This window comes from Mus caroli, unplaced genomic scaffold (genome assembly GCF_978045245.1).
Source record: "Mus caroli unplaced genomic scaffold, Mus_caroli_1 scaffold_11, whole genome shotgun sequence".
NCBI lineage: Eukaryota > Metazoa > Chordata > Mammalia > Rodentia > Muridae > Mus > Mus caroli.
The window spans coordinates 108,906,808-108,925,007 of record NW_028227266.1 but is presented as its reverse complement, the minus strand read 5'-3'; the positions used below and the strand labels follow the sequence as shown (position 1 = coordinate 108,925,007).

The window sequence follows — 18,200 nt, the reverse complement described above, 5'->3', positions numbered from 1 at the left end:
GCTAGGGCATGGTCACGATAAAATGTCTTTTCCTACTTATGGTAAAACACTAAGAGTTAGGGAGAGCACTTGCCTAAAATGAGTGAGACTTCAGGTTCAATTCCTAGTACTGCAAAATAACTGTATTTGCTGGTTATGGTAGCTTATGTCTGTAATCCCTGTCTAGAACCAACTAACCAACCAAATCCTTCTATCTACCCTATTTCCCACCTGTAACTATCGTTTTAAATTCTGTTTTGATCAGTAGAACAAACAAGTGAATGTGAAATCCTTCCTTCCTCAACTATTTTCTCCCCTCCCTGGAGAGAAATTCTGCTACCACTTTTTTCAATTTTGTTTAAGTTGTCTGAAACTGAACCCAGGGCCTTGTGCATGCAAGTAAAGTGATGTCAGTGAGCTATATATCCAGCACCAATTTGGTACTAAGCAAGCAAGCAAGCAAGCAAGCAGACCTCTGGCCTTCTGCTCCTCCCTAACATTGAGAACAGAGTAATTGGGCAATGCCTATAAATCCAACGGTAAAAGCTCATTCTGTGTCGAGAAGAGCAAGATTTAGCATCTATTCTGTGTGTCCCCGAAGTTAGTCACTGGAGACTCCAGCTTGAAAGGATCTGGGAAGCAGTGTCAAATGTATGGCGTGTGCGTGCATGAAGGCTTAAGAAGTGATATGAGAACTAGAACAAGGAAACCACCACTGCCTATCTATAGCTTTCACGTGTCCTCTATTCACATCATGTGCCATCTGGGCGCTACACATGCTTTGTATGGCAATGGCTTCTTCATGCCTCTTTTCTACTGTTTTGCTAATTTGTCTCCAAAGCCAAGCGAGCCATAAAGACCATTTCCATGACTGCCGTACACACCCTTAAGTGCAGAAAAGACACCTGCTTCACTGATGCTACCACCACTGCTCCCATACCATGGGCCACACAGAATTTGGTCTGGATGGAGAACATCAATTTGACTTTAAATCCTCAGTATAAACACCAACATATTGAAATTTTGGCTTTCCTTTTAAAAGCTGTATTCATCTGAATATGGAGGCTTCTTATTTCACCCTTTAAAATTATGTGCATGGGTGTTTTGCTTGCAAGTATCTGCACAACACCCACACCTGGTATCCAAGACGTCAGAAGAGGCAGAAGCGCTGGAACTGTTGCTACAAACAGTTGCGTGTGCAACTGTTTATTTACAGCTGCGTGTGCTCTACAGACCCTCATTTCCTTTCTTGCATTTCAAAAGAAGGAGCAGGACGCAGAGTAGGACAACAGAAGCCTTGTCTCCTTACCCAGCCCAGCATCCACTTTTACCTGGGCATTTAATGCTTCAGCCCCTTGAGACCTTCCCTCATAACCCAGGTTGGCAACAATCTTTACAGAACGGAAGCCAACCTTAAATTCCTAAACCTCCTGTCTCTACCTCCCACGTTCCAGGAGTACAGGTATGCCTAGCTGTTAGTAACGACCATCACAGAATGATCAAGCTTCTGATCTTAGGCATGGAGACAACCGGTTGCTTTTGTGGGGGGGTGGGGTGCAGAATGGGCTACTAGGAATAGGTCTACTCACACCATTCTGGTAGGAAGGGACGGGCTAAAGGGCTTTTGTGTTGACAAAACTTTCCTCACAGAGACTGAGTGTTCTCATTTCAGAAAAGGGTTATCACAAACCTGGGGTGTGTGTGTGGTTATTTTGCCAGGCAATGGTTTGTTATTATGATGCAAAGGGATTTTGAATTTATTAACTAACTCTAAAGCCAGGACAGTTGGGAGAAAACAACTCAACTAATGCAGATGACACCTGCTGCCTTCTCAGGAACCCTGAAGATGTTGCAGAGTAAGATGACCCTTAGCTGGGTGGCACATGGGTCAGTAGATGCAGGAAGATCAGAAGCTGAAGGTTGTCCTGGGATACATGAAGGTCTGTTTCAATGAACAGCAAGTGAGTGGACATGGAGGCAGGGATGCTACAATCCAGATGGCTATCAGAAGTCTGTCAGTGTCAAGGCCAAGCCAGACTCACGACCTCTCAGCCCCACACCTGCTCCGTGTGACCGTAGGAGAGCAGACCACAGGCAGCTAGGGAAGGAGAAAGATCTAGTTCCCTTACTGTCAGGTGCCTACGGTACTGTCACTACTTTGCTAAGGTTTTCACAAACTATCTTTAGGGCAGGTGGTCTTTCCTACGGAGGGCAAAGCTACTGTCAGCACAGGCTACATGGCTGCTCTCCATGAAGCTACAAGAGCATTCAAAAGCTTGGCAGAGGTGGGGGGCGTGGACAAGTGGTTAAGGATTACCTCCAAATTTCTTTCTTTTTTTTTTTTTTTAAATGTGTAGCCCAGGCTGGCCTTGAACCTCCTGCCTCTGCCTCCTTCAGCAAATCCTACCAGCGTGTGCCACCACAACCGGCTACCTCTAATTTCTGCATAGCAGAAAAGCAAACTCAGGAACCCCCTGGTTTTCCCAGGAGTCAGAACAGAGTCGGCTGGTCCCAGAAGATACAAGGGTATTAATTGTAACGGGTTCACTAAATTTTCCCTCTCATTAGCCACCCCTACATCCCCTGGACAGAGATTATCTGTGTAGCTCTGGCTGTCCTCAAACTCAGAGATCTGCCTGCCAGTGCTGGGATTAAAGTGTTACCACAGCTAGGCCACTATCAGTGGTCTTCAGCCCTTTGAAAATGCAAAAGCTATAAAAGAAGTCTACCATGCCAACCACGCCTGGCCCCCGTTATCCATTCTTTCTTCTGCTTTTTCCCAGATGTGTAGCCTTGGCTGTTCTGGAGATTCGCCTGTCTCTCCATTCCTGCTGAGATTAAAGGTACGAGGCACTACTATCGGGCTCATCAACCATTCTTTATAGCAACCTGGTATAAGGTCTCTGTCACAATCAGGACTTAAGTCCTCCTCCACCTCACTATGTAGCCCTAGGTGGGGTCACAAGAGATCCATTCGTCTCTGCCCTTTATGATAGATACACGTTCCCAGGATTAATAAAGTCTAATCCCTCCCCAGCCCCAGGATTCTATAGGCAGCACATCAGAGTCCATGCTGCAGCTCACACTAGGAACTGAATTCAGGATAGCATACAGAAATTATAGGCCACTCAGTTCAGATTTTACATTCTCAGTTTTCTCCAGGAAAAAAAACTTTTTGGATAGGTCTTGCTTGTACCACAATGCCTTTTCTGCCATCGGGATACTGTAAATTTTCTTCAAGGATGCTTGCCCTATGCGAAATGCCGCTATTCTGGTGGCACAGCCTGGCTACTTTATTTACAGCTGTGATACACTTGTATGTAAGGCTATACACTTCAAACATAGCACGATCTCCTATTTTTATTGGCTAAAATGTCCTAAAAAGGATTTGTAGAGTTTCATACTACTACATAACTTTTTTTTTTATTATTATTATTATATGTAAGTACACTGTAGCTGTCTTCAGACATTCCAGAAGAGGGAGTCAGATCTCATTACAGATGGTTGTGAGCCACCATGTGGTTGCTAGGATTTGAACTCCGGACCTTCGGAAGAGCAGTCGGGTGCTCTTACCCACTGAGCCATCTCACCAGCCCCTACATAACCTTTTTAAGAAGAAAAAATTTAAAGCCAGATGTGGTGGTATTTGTTTTTAATTGTAGTATTCAAGAGGCAGATGGATGTCTGTTAGTGCAAGACTGGACTGATCTGTATAGTGAGTTCCAGGCCAGACAAGACGGTACAACAGTGAGACTCTATCTTAAAAATAAAACCCATATAAATATATATGTATGTAATACTAGTGTGCATGTGAAGGCCTGAGGACAATTCTTGGGAGTCAGTTCTCTCCCACTATGTGGGTAGCCAAGGGATTGAACTTATGTCATCAGGCTGATAAGAGCTCGGGTTACCTGACTAACTCTGGCTCACTAGGGCTATTCCCCCGGGAGGAGGCAGGATGTCCGTTAGGTTACCGTCCTTCTGGAGAGCCTCTCCTCATCTTTCTTTGAATGAACGGGAAGGCATCCATTCACACTGAAGCACCGTGTAAAGGCCCTGAGCAATGGCATTTCAAGATCTAACCAGGCCCAGTGAGACTGAGTACTCTTTCTTTACAGGACACACTAGAAATGAATGGATGAATGCAGAGAATGGGACTAGAATTCATAAATGGTATTTCATTTATTCAATGAAAACGAGGGACATTAAGCCACTTTCATTCATTTTCTCCCAAACTCTCAAAGCTCCTTTCCCTCATTAAAACAAAACCTAAAAAAAAAACAAAAACAAAAAAACCCAACAAAACCCAAAAACCAACACTGAGAAACACATTTGTACAAAAACCACACAGTATCCAAGCCCGCCCCTCATAAAACTGGATGGGTGTTATTACAGGAATGATACCTAACTGACAGTCATGGAAAGAGCTGTGTTGAACTTAGGTTCTATAGATTATTAACAATGTAAAATTATTCCCACTTGCATCTCTCAAAACTGGGAAGTGATCACATCACAGACCCCAGGTTACAGACAACCGGAGTCCTGTCTTTCCACTAGGACTTGGGGGAGAAGGCAAGTGCTGGAGTCAGTTTACTTTGGGAGAGAATGGAGGGAAGGAGGGCAACCCTGGCTGCAGTCAGAAGACACTGGGGTTTTCCTGGAGGCAAATGAGAAAAACAAGCACCCAGGGAACAAGCGCATCTCCATTTCCACCCCAAGACTCTGGAGTCCTTAGCTCTAGCTCCAGGACCCTGGCGGTGATGCGGGCTCCTGGTTAGAGGCAAACCAAGAGTCTTAAAGGCAAATCTCAACTGTAGGTTTTTTTGTTAAGAAATGCCTACCTATAGCTCTCATACATAAAGCTTTAAAACACACATAGAAAATACACCCATAAGGTGCTCTACCTTGCACTCTCAAGAATGAAACTGCCACTTAAAGTTCTGCCAAAAACACCCTTTTGTTACTAATGGAAAGACAGAAGGGAGGGAGGGAGGGAGGGAGGAAAGAAGCTGGCAAAACCAAAACCCATCTAGTTGTTCATCAGCAGGGGTAGATACAGGCTCAGATTAAGGCTTTTTTTGGTGGCAATTCCTCTGGGATGGCACTCAAACCTTACAGCCTTGCACTCTGGAGCCAAGTGAGGTCCTTGTGCCATCAGCACAGTCTCCATAACCCTGTGACAACAGATGGAATGTGAGGTCCAGGAGGCTGCTCATCCCGTGTGAGCATTCCCACTCCCGTTCTGCACCTCAGTGCCGCTTGCTTAAGAACCCCATCACCCTGGCTACAGCAAGAGGTAGTTTAGGGATCTGTACCCCCACCCCAACCAAGCTGCATGAGATAAAATGTTTAACATAATCTACTTAACCCATTTTACATTTTTTCCTTTCTTATAGGAAGGTTTAAAAAACATGTAACGTTTGTCTGGAACATTCATTGGGGCGGCGAGGGTAAGCCCTATGTATTTGGGGAAGGTTGGGAGGTTTGGAAAGGATTCCTAAAGGTTTGTAGGTAGGGCCCCAGACCCTTTATCTTTGTTAGACTGGGGAAACCCAGCAAATGCCTCCCCAAACCCCAACTCTGAAAGCTCACGCTGCCCTTGGGAAAACAACCATCTTGTTCCAATCCTGCAAATCTCCTGCACAGACAACCAGAATGGCGGGAGAAGGAAGGGGGGGGGGCTTGTTGTAACGCTGTGCTCCTTGCTATCTATCACATACTAGGTACAGTGGAGTGTTCTTCCAGGCACAGTGACATCCTTCATGGTCCTCACCAGGAAATTAAATCAAAAGGATACCCCTCTCTCCCCAGCTCTTCTCATCTTGGTGCATTTATGTGTGACAAGTCTCAGGGACTTTATCAGTAGCACCACTCTTAGCTCAGATAAGCAGAAATAAGGTCACTTATAATGCCTTAAGGTGTATCCCTCTGTGGCTATCTCTTTCTGCCCATTACCATTTTTTTGGTTTCTATTAACTTAGGATACTTTCCTTAAAAAACAACCATAACAAAGGAAGAAAGGACAATAATTATAGAGGATTATACATTGAAGCCTTAGACAAAGCAGAGAGAGAGAGAGAGAGAGAGAGAGAGAGAGAGAGAGAGAGAGAGAGAATACTAATGTCAACACAACAGGACCTGCAGACCACCTGCCAACACCTGTCACACTGGGACAGGGGAGACACATGGTACTTTTTAAATGACCAGAGCACACCAGTCACCACAGGCTTTCCAATGAGTATCAACTAAGGACCTGACACAAGAAGTATCAGGGAGTGGAGAGACATGGGACTTGTGCTTGGGGTTGTGAAAAAAAATCCTGCAAGAAAACCAAGGAAGCTGAGACACAAGTCCTGCCATCCCCATTCCAGCTTGTGGTGGCTGTGGAGGCTCCTGTATCTTCCAGGCTAGGGAGTGGCCGAGGCGGGTGGGCCTGGAGCAGGAGGTGGAGGGACCCCATCTGCAGGAGGAGGCGGCTGCTGCTGCTGTGGTGGAGGAGGATCTGCAAACACATTCAAGGTAACTCGTCATTGCTGGAAACAAGGGGACGGTTGGGAAAGTCCACTTAACGGGAACAGAAAGGATTTTTTTTTCCTTTTTTGGGACAAGATTTTGCCATGTGGTCTGGTCTGGTCTGGAATTTGCTGTGCAGACCAGACTAGCCTCCAATTCAGAGATCTGCCTGCCTCAGCCATTATGCTAGCATTAAAGACATGCACCACCACCATCCTCAGGAAGTAACTTTGTTTGCAGCAGGAAAGCAATACTGGTTCATAGGCTTGTTCACAGGTCAAGTGCATAGAAGCCGGCCGACTGCTGCTGAAGTTGCTCACCCTAGCCTAAGAGAGAGGAGGGGCATGTCGGAGTTCACCCACCCTTCTCCAAGGACCACTCATTTCAAGAACCACTCCAGACATTTATGTTAATTATGTTTACATTTTATTGTATTCTAATTGTTCTAATTGTGTTTCTCCATTAAATAATCAGAGCCTTCATGGGCTAGTTCTGTAACTCTTTCTTTATTCCATGGTGTCTATCCTAGCTGGGCACAGGAGAGATATCAATAACTTCTTGCTGATTAGCTGTTTCTACCAGAGCCATAGAACCCCACTGAGGCAGCTGCTGACAAGCTGGGTACTCTTAGGAGGCCTTCAACTGCCATCCTTGGATTTCTGGCCCAAACTAGGTCAGGTCCTGAAGGGAACAATTAGCCTGAGTGTCTGGGGTTCTTTTCTATTTCAACTCTAGCTGCTTTAGTGTACAAAGGAACCCTAGAGATCATTTAATCTAAGACGTTAAAACCTCTAGCTCTTGCCAGAAATGAAAACATATCAAACAAATAATTAAAGCCCAGCTACACTAATCAGGAATTCACCCGTCTATATTCCCATGAGGTTTTTATCAAATCTCTACAGCGTTTGAAAGCTTTCTGAATCCAATCATCTCCTCCCTTTGTGATCTCTGAGTAGAAGATCCCACGTCCTGAGGACAGGAAGCTACTCATGCAGAGTCCAAGAGCCAAGTCAGAAGGCCAGATTCTTTAAAGACCACTCCTGATACATGGATTCCACATGGATTCTCAAGGGACTCCTTCGAGGGCCCTTCAGAATAGAATCTGAAAGTCAAAACCGAGCAGACAAGTGTCTGCAAGTCCAGTGTCATGGTCTGATGACAAAGAGAGGACAACCTGGGCCTGCTCTCTTGGAAAGCCAACTCAGCCTTGCCTGGGAGGTGATTTTGTTACCCACTCTACTATGCTATCTGACCACAAGCTCAAGGGAGATAACTTTTCATATGGGCCAGATTCTATAAATTCAGTTAATGTAAGACATTCTTCTGTGTATCGACTTTGTCTCAGCCTCTGGGATTCACATGCTTCTCTGCATGAAGCCACCTTCTCTGCAAGAAGTCTCCTGGAGTATTACAGTGCATTCCAAGGATTTTGAAGTTCCCTGTTGTAGCTGTTGCATGTGTGTGTGTGTGTGTGTGTGTGTGTGTGTGTGCACGCGTGCACATGGCTTGCTGGTGCGAGAGCGTGTGTTAAAGTTAAAAGACAACTTGTGAGAATCAGTTCTTTCCTCCATGATGCAGGTCCCCAGGGATCAAACTCATGATGTCAGATTTGGGTGCAAGAGTCCTGACCTGCTGAGACATCCCACCAGTTATAGCTTATAGTTTTTGCTGACATTTATCCAACTTAAAAAACAAATCAAAACAAAACAGAGTGTATTTTGGATCATTGTTCTAGAACTCAGTCCATTATAGCAGGAAGTCATAGTATAGCAGTGCTTAAGGCTATTGGTTACATTTCATCAATAAGAGACGAACAGTCCTATCAAAGTTTTTTCATTCACTCATTCTCCTAATTAAAGCTCATGTAGGCAGTCAAGGATTATGTTTTTTTTCTTCTTCTTCTTTTTTCTTTTTCTCTTCTGAGACAGAGATTCTCTGTGTAGCACTGGCTGTCCTTGAATTTACTCTGTAGAACAGGCTGACCTCAAACTCAGAAATCTGCCTGCCTCTGCCCAGCAGGCAGAGGATTCTTGTCATTTATTGTTTTGTGAACAGGAGCTAATTTCTGGCCACATACAGGATCTTAAGGAATCAGAGCTTATGGCTGGATCCTTCTCACTGAGCATTTCTACCTAGCTGGAGATCACAGCCTCTCATGTAACTCTGTGGAGGTCAAGGCTTGGGCTGGGGTAGGGGGAGGGCTTATGGGAGAAATGACCTGAGCTCCCAACACAAGCTCAGAGGGATGCTACTGAATGTCGCTAGCACCTCTTTACCTGGTATTCTTTCTTTGCAGTTCCTAAACCATCTCATTTCAAGTCTATGCAGGAACTACCAAAGTATCAAGAATAGCTACAAGAGCTGACTCCTGTCTTTAAACCAATTCTCTCATTCTCACATTCATTCTCATTCATTCACTCTTTCTATTTCTCTCCCTCTCTCCTCCCTCCCTCCCCACCCCCCCCCCTCTAAGAGAGAGTCTTACTATGTAGCCTTGGCTAACCTGGAGCTCCATATATATGCACCAGGACGGCCTCGCAAGCATCTCTGCTCCTGAGCACTGGGGTTAAAGGAGTGTACCCTTTAATTGGACTAGGTCTGGTTGGACTTCACTTTTTCCCTACTTACCACCTTTAATTCCACAGCATAAAAGTTCTTGTAGGGGAAAGAACAGCCAGGAACTATGCATGTCAGATGAAATTCAAACTAGTCAGGTTTAATCATGAGTGACAGAATCAGTGGCTTCCCCACAGATCTCAGTACTGAGTACACAACCTGAGTGTTCACACCAAAACGTTTTCTCCCACAACTCACTGTTGCAGGCTAGACTGTCTATGGCTTGCTACATCTCATGAAGAAAGCATTTCTCCCTTATCTGTAGCTTCCAAAGCAGGATGCTGGGGTAATGTCTTCCCACTGTGCTACTTACACATGCCGTTTGGTGCTGTGAGGGGTACCCGGGGTCCTAAGATGTTTCCGGGCATTGGAGGCATACCAGGAGGGGTAGGGCCACTCCCAGTAGAGTGAATGTTGGCTGCCACAGCAGGGATCATGCGACCTGGCATGGGCTGCCCAGGCATCATGGAGCCAGGGCCTGGTATTTGACCTGAGGAAAGAGATGTAAAGCACTGTAAGTATTCATGCACGGGGGTAGGGTGTGTGTGTGTGTGGGGGTAGGCACCAACTCAATGTCCATGACTGTAGAACACAGACACATAAAGACTTATTTAGCATGTGGATGTACAAATACGCCATGGTACAAGTATGGAGGCTAGAGGAGAACTGGTAGGAGCAAGTTATGTGTGTGAGCTCTGAGGACTGAACTTGGACAGCCAGACTTGAGGCAAGCACCCTGACGATCAGCTTTTTATTCATTTTTTTGTAGAAGAAACACTTAACTGAGGAAAGATCACTGACTGACTTCTCAACTTTAGTATAGGAAAGGTAGTTACTATTGAGAATGAATTACAGGGCTGAGGCCATGGCTCAACTAGATCATGAATTCCGACTGGTAAGAATGCTTCCCTTGGGCTGGAGAGATGGCTCAGCGGTTAAGAGCACTGACTGGTCTTCTAGAGGTCCTGAGTTCAATTCCCAGCATCCACAGGGTGTCTCACATCCATCTGTAATGGGATCTGATGCCCTCTTTTGGTGTGTCTGAAGACATCAACAGTATACTCACATATAATAAATAAATAAATAAATACATAAATTAAAAAAAAAAGTAAAAGATATTTCCCTCAAGGCAAGAGGTTGTGAGCTCAGCCCCCAGCACCACACAAATAGTGTTGTGGCATATACCTATAACCCTAGGATCTGGGAGGTAGAAGTAAGATTTCAAAGTCACCACTGGCTAGACAGAATGGGTATGACACCAATCTAAAATACATGAGTCCATCTCAAAAAGCAAGCAAGCTTTTTGCTTCAAACAAGCACAAATGGGAGTAGTTCTGAGAGAGCATCAGGCAAAGAGCAGACTCACTATGGTTACTCTAAATGAGCCGTGGCTTATCACATATCACATCGCATCCAATGCCTGGCGCAGGCCAGACATCAGAAAGGACTTTCAAAGGTCTACCTTCCCCTGACCTGGAGGATCCCTGAGGGAGTCCATGAAGCACTGGCCTGGTAAAATCACACATGGGATTGGGCTGAGGTGGGAGAATAAGATAAATGACAGACAATTTCATCTCTTCTCAGTGTCTTTACATTAATGATGGGAGACAGAACAAATAATGTCTGATTTACTTACACACCGATACATTTGCCTTTGAAGACTCAGTAAGTAAGTACTTAGATTCTGCTATTGAGTGACGTTACATGCATTCAACTTGCCATTGTAGTATGCAAACAGTCACAGATGTAAGTAGAAAGCTCACGTTTGGACTCAAAAGTACAGAAATCTAGCTAGGAGAGGAACACTTCTGGTCACATGATAAAGGGAAACCAGCTTTAGAGTAACACAGTCCTTACCCATCTTCATGCTGACTCTTCTATCAAGCATGGCTGTGACAGAGCCTTAGAAAGAGGACTCTTCTGAGCCTATGAGCTTCATCGTCACAAAGACAGAGCCATCATAAGGTAATGACAGAACAAACTGTATAGGATCATTTATCATGTTCAGTTTCACACCAACTCTCAAGTAAGGTCTGCTGAATCCATAGACTCAGCCAAGAGGTAAGAGAACAACACCCAGTTGGGCGTGGTGGTGCACACCTTTAATCCCAGCACTCGGGAGGCAGAGGCAGGCGGATTTCTGAGTTAAAAGGCCAGCTTGGTCTACAGAGTGAGTGCCAGGACAGCCAGGGCTACACAGAGAAACCCTGAAAGAAAAAGAAAAAAGATCGTATTTTTACTCACTGGAAGGGTAAGGTGAGAACAGAGAAAGACACTAGGCAAAGTATAGCAGAGTAACCACGGCCTCCCTTCTTTACCTCTTCTGGATACCCGTTTCAAGGCAAGTTACTTGGTTTCCCAAGACTGTACAGAATAAACCCTCAACTGCATGGTTTTGTTATGATCTAGCACTATTTTATTCTCTGCCCTGACTTCCCTCAGCGTTGACTACGGTTATGAGGGCCAAGCCTTTCCTCCTCCAGTTGCTTTTATTCATGGTGTTTTATCACAACAGAAAGCATATAATAAATAAATAAATAAATCTTTAAAAAAAAAAGGCAACTGTCACTTATTAAAATTTAAAAAAAAAAAAAAAAAAAAGAAAAAAAAAAGGGCTGGTGAGATGGCTCAGTGGGTAAGAGCACCCGACTGCTCTTCCGAAGGTCCAGAGTTCAAATCCCAGCAACCACATGGTGGCTCACAACCATCTGTAATGAGATCTGGCGCCCTCTTCTGGAGGGTCTGAAGACAGCTACAGTGTACTTACATATAATAAATAAATCTTAAAAAAAAGGCAATTGTCACTTATTAAAATTTAAAAAAAAAAACAAAAAAACAACAACAAAAAAAAACCAGAAAGCAAATGAGGACCAAGAGCCAAGATTATTATTTTTATGTATGTGTGTACACTGTCTTCAGACACTCGAGAAGAGGGCATCAGATCCCATTACAGATGGTTGTGAGCCACCATGTGGTTGCTAGGAATTGAATTCAGGACCTCTGGAAGAGCAGTCAGTGTCTTTACTGCTGAGCCACCTCTCCAGCCTACAATATTATCTTACAGGGAGTACAATGAAGCTCAGAAAAGTCATAAAGCAATTTGTATTTTATACAGGGTCTACAGTCCAGGTTGGCCTTGAACTTGTGATGATACTCTTGCCTCAACCACTTGAAGGATAGAATACAGGTATATGCCACTATGAATGGCTTCAAAGCTTTCTTTATGGACAAAGCAGGGAAAATCATATAACAAATTCAAGCCATCTGACTCAAGGTCCAGTTCTCTTCATACATAATACTCTGCCCAAACGAAACACTTGATAAGAAAGTCCTCATTCTATCACATCCATAAGATTTCTATTTATCTATTCACTTATTTATTTGAGATAGGGTCTTACTATGTAACCCCAGGCAGCCTAGAACTGAGTAGACAGAACACATAGGCCTTGAGCTCAGAGATCTGCCTGCTTCTGCTTCCTGCTAAGCCCAAGTGTTGCAACTACAAGTGAGCAGCATTTCCTTTAGTCTTTTTTTTTTTTTTTTAAGATTTTATTTATTATATGTAAGTACACTGTAGCTGTCTTCAGACATTCCAGAAGAGGGCGCCAGATCTCGTTGCGGATGGTTGTGAGCCACCATGTGGTTGCTGGGATTTGAACTCTGGACCTTCGGAAGAGCAGTCGGGTGCTCTTACCCACTGAGCCATCTCACCAGCCCCCTCCTTTAGTCTTTTAAAGAACTCAGTTAAGCACCTTTTTACAGTGGAACATCAATAACCCTCAATTTTGAAATAAAAAGTGTGTGAGTATTGGAAAATGTCTTTAAATTTTTAATTTTTCTTTCATGAGCATTGGTGTTTTGCTTGCATCTATCCGTGTGTGAGGATAACAGATTCCCTGCATATGAAGTTATAGACAGTTGTGAACTCCATGTGGGTGATGGGAATTGAACTTTGGTCCTCTAGAAGATCAGTCAGGGAGTCAGGGTTCATAATCACTAAGCCATCTCTCTAGCTCCTGGAAATGTCTAAAAATGCATATATGGAGAACCAAAAAAAAAAGTTGAAAAACTCTCTCTTCAAGTGTTGGGTTGATATTCAGTGTGTAGCGGACTGGTTGGCAGTGCAGGTGTGACTATGCACTGAGGAGATCATTAAACCTCCCAAGAGATCCTAGATCTACTGGCAAATATCCGAGAAAGAGCGCGCAGTAATAGGGTAGGATAGAAACACAGAGGGCTGCAAGCAGAGCAATGTCAGTTTAGAAGGAACACAGACATAGCTTCACTCAGAGCCCTCATCTTCAGACAGCGAGAATAAACTTGTACTTTTTAAGAGACAGGATCTCATATGTATTCCAGGCTAGACCCACATTCTCTTTTGTAGCTGAGCATGACCTTAAACTGATATTCCTGATTCTACTTTTTGAGTGCTGAGATTACAAGTGTGAGTTTTTATGTGTTTTGAGGCCTGGTTTTATAGTGTTTGGGATGACATTGAGTCTTCACACACATGAACTCTCTACTGAGTTATAGCTCAGCCCAATCTTCTATTACGTCACAGCAAATGTGTGCAAAACGTGTTCTAGATGCTACTATGCTCCAGTATTTTAAGAGCTTTATAGCACAAATGCATTCAATCTCACTTGACCTCTCCCCCTTTCTTACTGAGCAGTGTAAAGCACGGGAATGAGGAGCTAGGTCTGACGATGGAGCTTGCCTGGCTCCACATTGTGATTGCACTTGCACCACTGCACACGTGAACAAGGCCAGCCCACTTCCAGCCCGTGCTGAGATGTCCTATGAAACCCGAAATCTGAGAATAATCTTCTCCCTTCTATCACCATAGATAGGACTGCGAAGCCATTCTCATTGGAAGTGGGTGGCAGCAAAAAGGTTAGAGTAAAACAATTACTTCTGCTTCCGAGCTTCAACTAGACTGATGGCCAGAAAACCCTAGGGATTCCATCTGCACCTGCCCAGCCCTGGAACTCTAAGTGTGCGGTGCCAGACGAGGCAGTTACATAAATACTAGAACCAAAGGAGGTCCTCCTGCTTGCACTAGCAAGCAGTTTACAAGCTGAGCCATCTCTACAGATCCACAAAGGTGATGTAGAAAACATCAAATGTGAAAAAGGAATTAAGAGGACTGGAATAAAGACAAAAATCAATGTTTTGTCTACCTGAAATCTAAAGATCCTTTTCTTTGGGGGGTGGGGCTACTTGACACAAGTATCATTACTTAAAACAAAAAAACAGTCAATATATTCTTGCTAATTTTTATAAGATTGAAGTACAACTCCCATAAACCTGAAATATCAAGAAGACATTGCTAAATAAAATGTGTACATAGTTCATTAAACAACACCACACACACTTCAATTTCTGAGGTGGGAGAAGGAGGAGTGGAGGGAGGGCAGACAGCGAGCAAGCTTCAAAACAGCAGTGGCAAAGCATGGGATGGTGGAGTCTGACCTACATACAAACAGTTTTTAAACAGCAGGCATCTGAAGCCTGGGAAATGGAAAGGCTTGCTAAAATTAGGTTTAGCTAGTAGAAAAACCCTCACTCTCATGTTTATTAGATCTCGTACTAAAGCCTTACACCTATCATGTCTAATGGGACATTAGCTAAGATCGTATTTTTACTCACTGGAAGGGTAAGGTGAGAACAGAGAAAGACACTAGGAAAGGGAACCGTGACCATCTAGTCTTAAGCGGTGTGTCCTCCATCCATTTCTCACTATGGGCAGACACCCTCTGGCTCAGGCCCCAGGACAACGGAAGTAACACAACTTCGGCCAAGCAAGGGGAAGCCCGGGATCCTCAGAGACTTCTTCCCCACAGCCACTTGCTTCCTGGGGGCGCCTGCTCTTTGTTAAGGACTGAGCCTTACTGATCCTTGTGAGGCAACCTGCTACTCCGGAGAGTGGCATGGCAGCTTTGTTATCAGAAAGGTTAAGGTGCCACAGACTACAAAAGGAGTCCAGTGTGATGAGCCATTTCTCCTTCCTTTTCAGTATGGAGCTGAGTCCATAGTACTATGTTCTTGAATACTGTATTTAGTGGGTTTAATTGAGAAAATAGGGCTGCTTTAGAGAGATGGTGCAGCAGTTAAGAGCACCCAGTACTCTTCAAGAGGACCCAAACACAGGTCACAATATTCATACTGGCTACTGCGAACCCAACCACCTGCAGCTCTACCTCCAGAGGTTAAAACACCCACTTCTGCCTCTGTGAGCAATATGAGGTCTAACTGGGCAGACACCCTCTGGCTGAGGCCCCAGGAGAACACAGTTGGAGCCGAGTGAGGGGAAGTCCAGGGTCCTCAGAGGCTTCTTTTCCATTAGCAAGGTCAGGGAAAGGCATGAGCCTGAGCATGGAAGACCATGGACAGCTAATGTAGCTGCTTTGGGCTACATTAAGATCATTTTGGTTTTTATTTCAAGAAAATGAAACACAATAAGCTAAGTGATTAGTGCCTCAACAGAAAGAAATATCCTACTTTTGTTATTGAAATAATATTTTATAGAAATAACAATTTTTCACCAGACTACACTCATTACTTTCTTTTTTGGTGATGCTATAGACAAACTGCAGGGCCTTGGGCATGTTAGGCCGGTGTGCCCAAGGCCCACTGTACTGGTTACCTAACAGGCTAGACTTGACTGTGGCTGTTCATGTATTTGTACATACCAAAGTCAAGCAGTTAGCAACACCAAAAAATGACTCAGTCAAGACTCCGTACTGGGCCAATGAGGTGCCTCAGTAAGTAAGCGGTCTGTTGTGAGGGCTGATGGCTAAGTTCCACACCTGGAAACCACATGGTGCAGAGAATTACCTTTAAGAAACATAAAAATAAAGAAATCTTTAACAACAAATAAAATGACTACTTAGCTTGTAGTGTATTACAGGTAGAAGCAGTATGTTTTTGTAAAGGTTTTTCTTTTCTCAACAAATAGCCTACTAATTTAAAAATATATATAGTAATTTAGTTTTATCTTATGTTCATGATTTTGCCTCCACATGTCTGTCTAAGGATGTCAGAAGCCCCAGAACTGGAATTACAGAAAGGTGGAAGTTGCAATGTGTGTGCTGGGAATTGAACCTGGTCCTCTGGGAGAGCAGCCAGTGCTCTTAGCCACCAGCCCATCTCTCCAGCCCCAGAAGTTCAGAAACCGTTAGGTGCCATCTACAACTTCAGGGGAGATGATGAACTGCAGCACTCTTTTGTTTTTTTGAGAAAGAGTTTCTCTGTGCAGCCCTGGCTGTCCTGGAACTCACTCTGTAGACCAGGCTGGCCTCGAACTAAGAAATCCGCCTGCCTCTGCCTCCCGAGTGCTGGGATTAAAGGCATGCACCACCACACCCGGCTCAGCACTCTCTTATTAAACAAATTCAGCAAATGTAAAGTACGGTAAAAATAGATGTACAGCAGAAATCCTTTGGGGTGGAGACACAGCTCAGTGTTTAAGAGAACACACTGCTCTTCCAGAGAACCCAAGCACCAACTTGGTGGCCGGTAACTGCCTCTGACTACAGCTGCAGAGTATCCAAAGCCTCTGGCTCTAGCCTCCAAGGGTACCTGCATTCACCCTAACACCTGCACACACACAGACACACACATAACTAAACATAATAAAAATAGGGGATGGAGATGACTGAGCAGTTAAGATAACTTGGCTGTTCTTCAGAAGACCGGAGTTTGATTCCCAACACGTACTTGTTGGCTCACAGCCACCTATGACTCTAGTTCCAGGAGAGGCAAGGCACACACACAGGTGGTGCACACACATGTAAATCAAACCTCCGGACACAAAATAAAAGCAAACACATTATGTACTACTACATATAATTTGTGTTTTTATTGTTGTTGCTTGTTATGGAAAATACATCTTGGGATACACAGTTGCCATGCAAAGTCTGGGGAAACAAGATTACATATGCAATCGGCATAGAGGTGCTGCTTATCAAGTGGGTATCAGCTACTGGACAATCAGCCCTCCACCTGTCCTCAGCCTAGGAGGCTTACATCAATGAACAGTAATTTCACTTTTACAGGTGTGGCTGGTCCTCCTGCCTCTACCTCCCAAGAGATGGATTACAGGTGTGGGCTTTCACACCTGAATGAACTCCTACTCCAATGGGTCCTGTCATCATTGATGGACAGTTCTGGTGTATGTGTGCGTGTGCGCACCCGACCACCCTCTCTTCTGAACCTGTAGTTTATGCTTTTCAGCTGTGATGGTATCCACCAAGCCCCAGTGAGCCTTCTGTCCTGGCTCCCCCAGTGATTGGGTTGTTGTAGGTATTGGAACCTGACCTAGGGTATTCATGGTTGCATAGGAAGTAAACTTCCTCTAAGAAGCTTCACTCAGCAACACGTCTGTCTTGACTCCTTTCTCCCACATTCACGGCCAACCAACATAAGGTTTTCCTGCCCATTCACACCACATACACTCTGGCCAATACCAAACACGTCCCAGTTACCTGACAGCTGCCCTCGAGTCCTAACGTAAATGCTGTGACCTGTGATTATTTTTGTCTTTTTCTGGTTTGGGGAGTTACATTCCTATTAGGAAGCATAGGCTTTGAACACTCTGCTTTCTGAATGACCAGACCTTACCACAACTACAACTACTATTATTACTAGTAGCAGTGGTGAGAAAGGTCATTTTGAAACCATGGCTGGCCTAGAATTTGCCATGTAGCCCAGACTGGCAACCTACCTGACTCCCTAGAGCTGTCATGTATCATTGTGCCCAGCTCATCTGCAAACTTTCACTCAGAAAGTGTTAGTTGAAAGGGTCTTTGTGTTAATTAGTCTTGTGTTTCTGAGATAAACTACAAGCAAAGCCCACTAGGAGAAGAAAATAGTTATTTCAACAAAAATTATCGCAGTAGTTGAATGGCGAATCATCAAGCATCAACCACGGAGGAATGTTGCTAACAGGCTCGCTCTCTGGCTCCTGCTCAGCTAGTGTTCTTGTAGAGCCAGGGGCCGCCTGCCCAAAGAATGGTGCTGTCCACAGTGGGCTAAGCCCTTCCATATCAACCAGAAAGCAAGACAATGCAACACGGGCCTGCCTACAAGCC

The 18,200-nt window shown here is 44.4% G+C and overlaps 1 protein-coding gene across 2 annotated transcripts in view; it reads right to left on the bottom strand.

Moving 5' to 3' along the window:
- Nucleotides 1-4,137: 4,137 nt before the first annotated feature.
- Smarcc1 (SWI/SNF related BAF chromatin remodeling complex subunit C1) overlaps nucleotides 4,138-18,200 on the bottom strand; it is a 109,371-nt gene continuing 95,308 nt past the window's right edge. For both annotated transcript variants that reach the window (XM_021171250.3, XM_085828063.1), the window contains exons 27-28: nucleotides 9,422-9,598; nucleotides 4,138-6,481 (exon numbers count right to left, since the gene is read on the bottom strand). In XM_021171250.3, the coding sequence (XP_021026909.1) occupies nucleotides 6,387-6,481; nucleotides 9,422-9,598 (272 nt within the window). In that variant the 3' untranslated portion in view covers nucleotides 4,138-6,386. The remainder of the gene's footprint in view (nucleotides 6,482-9,421; nucleotides 9,599-18,200) is intronic.